We start from the raw sequence: 1,456 nt of genomic DNA, 5'->3' as shown, positions 1-1,456 counted from the left end.
CATGGTATTTATTTTCGGGACAGTTTATGTTGAAACCGTTAAAGAGAGTGGCACACTTGTTAGCCTGTTCCATTCTTCTTTGTTTTCCGAAGCCGTGGCTTGGAAGTATACTTGCTTCGTTTCTGAAGGAAGTGACTTGGAAGTATGCGACTACCAAGCCAGTATCCTCGCGATTGAGAAACGGCCCATGTGCAGCCTCGAAATTACCCCCAAACCAAGGACGCGGCCTCCGTGGAATTCCAAGTATGCTGGAGTTTGGAACAGTCCTTCGGCGGCACTCGATGACGTAGTATCCTTGAAATATTGGCTTGGAAGCCAGTTTCCTCGCGATTGAGAAAAGGCCTTTACCCCCGACACACCAGGAGGATGCGCAGTGCCGGGCCGGGCCAGCAGCAGCAGCATCGACGCAGCATCACACGTAGCCCACTTCACGCACACTGATGAACGGAGGCAGAGCCCCTGTCGAGGAGGATGCTCTCACCGGCTCAGAAGGGCTTTCTTTCGGGGTTCATTTACCAGGCAGCAGCGGTTTGCTCGTCGGTGCTGGTGTAAAATGCACTGGGGCAGAGCGGGAGTGCTGGTCGGCCTAGCTGATCTCAGCCGCTCGGCAAATGTTTCCCCAGTTTTATTCTAGTAGGCTACATCTTGATTAAAGCGTTATTATTTCCAGGTCAGAATCTCAGTTTCCTGTGCGGCTTGTTTCTACTGAAAATGGCCGGAGATGGCGGCGCTCTGAAGGATATCAATGAGATTAAATCCCAGTTCCGGACCAGAGAGGGCTTCTACAAGCTGCTCACCCTCTCGGACTCGCAGCAGCGGGGCGGGCTGCCGCGGGGTCCCTCAGCCGGAGCCACGCTGGGCCCCGGGGCTGGACCCGGTCCGATACCCGGCGGAGGGGTCGGGCTGCTGCAGGGGCCCGGGGCTGCCGCCGCTTCCTCCTCCAATGCTGCAGCCAACTCCTCTCCAGCGGGCTTCCTGCCTCCGGTCCGGGTCTCCATGGTGAAGCTGCAGCCCGAAGACCCGGGCGAGGAGTCGGAGCGGGTGTGCTTCAACATCGGCAGGGAGCTGTATTTCTACACGTACACCAACATCAAGAAGGTGAGCCTGCTCTCCTCCGCTGTGAGCCCGGATGAGAGGCTGGATGCTCAGGTTTAGCTTAGCATGCTAGTCTGCTCTGCTAATATGATGCTCATTACATTATTGTTTTTAAACCGACGCTCTTTGGCTGCTCGTGCTGCACAGAGGAGGCATCGTGCACATATGAAGTCTCCTTTAATGTACATGCAATGCGACGTGATAGTGTGTGTGAACACAGGGGATGGTGCATGATGCAGTGTCAGTGGAGGCTCCAGTGTAACTTACTACACACAGGAAGCTCTGACTTCACTCCCATTCACATGAAGCCATGTGAATCTCTCCACTGCATTCTGAATGTTGTATGTAGGCCTATACTCTA

The 1,456-nt window shown here is 54.7% G+C and overlaps 1 protein-coding gene across 1 annotated transcript; it reads left to right on the top strand.

The window, feature by feature from the left end:
• The first annotated feature begins 347 nt into the window (after window positions 1-347).
• LOC104963535 (dystrophia myotonica WD repeat-containing protein-like) lies at window positions 348-1,155 on the top strand. The gene has a single exon (XM_010792134.1). The coding sequence runs from the start codon at window positions 712-714 to the stop codon at window positions 1,153-1,155; it is 444 nt and encodes a 147-aa protein (XP_010790436.1). The 5' UTR covers window positions 348-711.
• The last annotated feature ends 301 nt before the right edge of the window (window positions 1,156-1,456 follow it).

Source organism: Notothenia coriiceps, unplaced genomic scaffold (assembly GCF_000735185.1).
Source record: "Notothenia coriiceps isolate Sejong01 unplaced genomic scaffold, NC01 NC01_scaffold00036337, whole genome shotgun sequence".
NCBI lineage: Eukaryota > Metazoa > Chordata > Actinopteri > Perciformes > Nototheniidae > Notothenia > Notothenia coriiceps.
The sequence above is the reverse complement of the archived record's forward strand: the minus strand, read 5'-3'. Positions and strand labels throughout refer to the sequence as shown.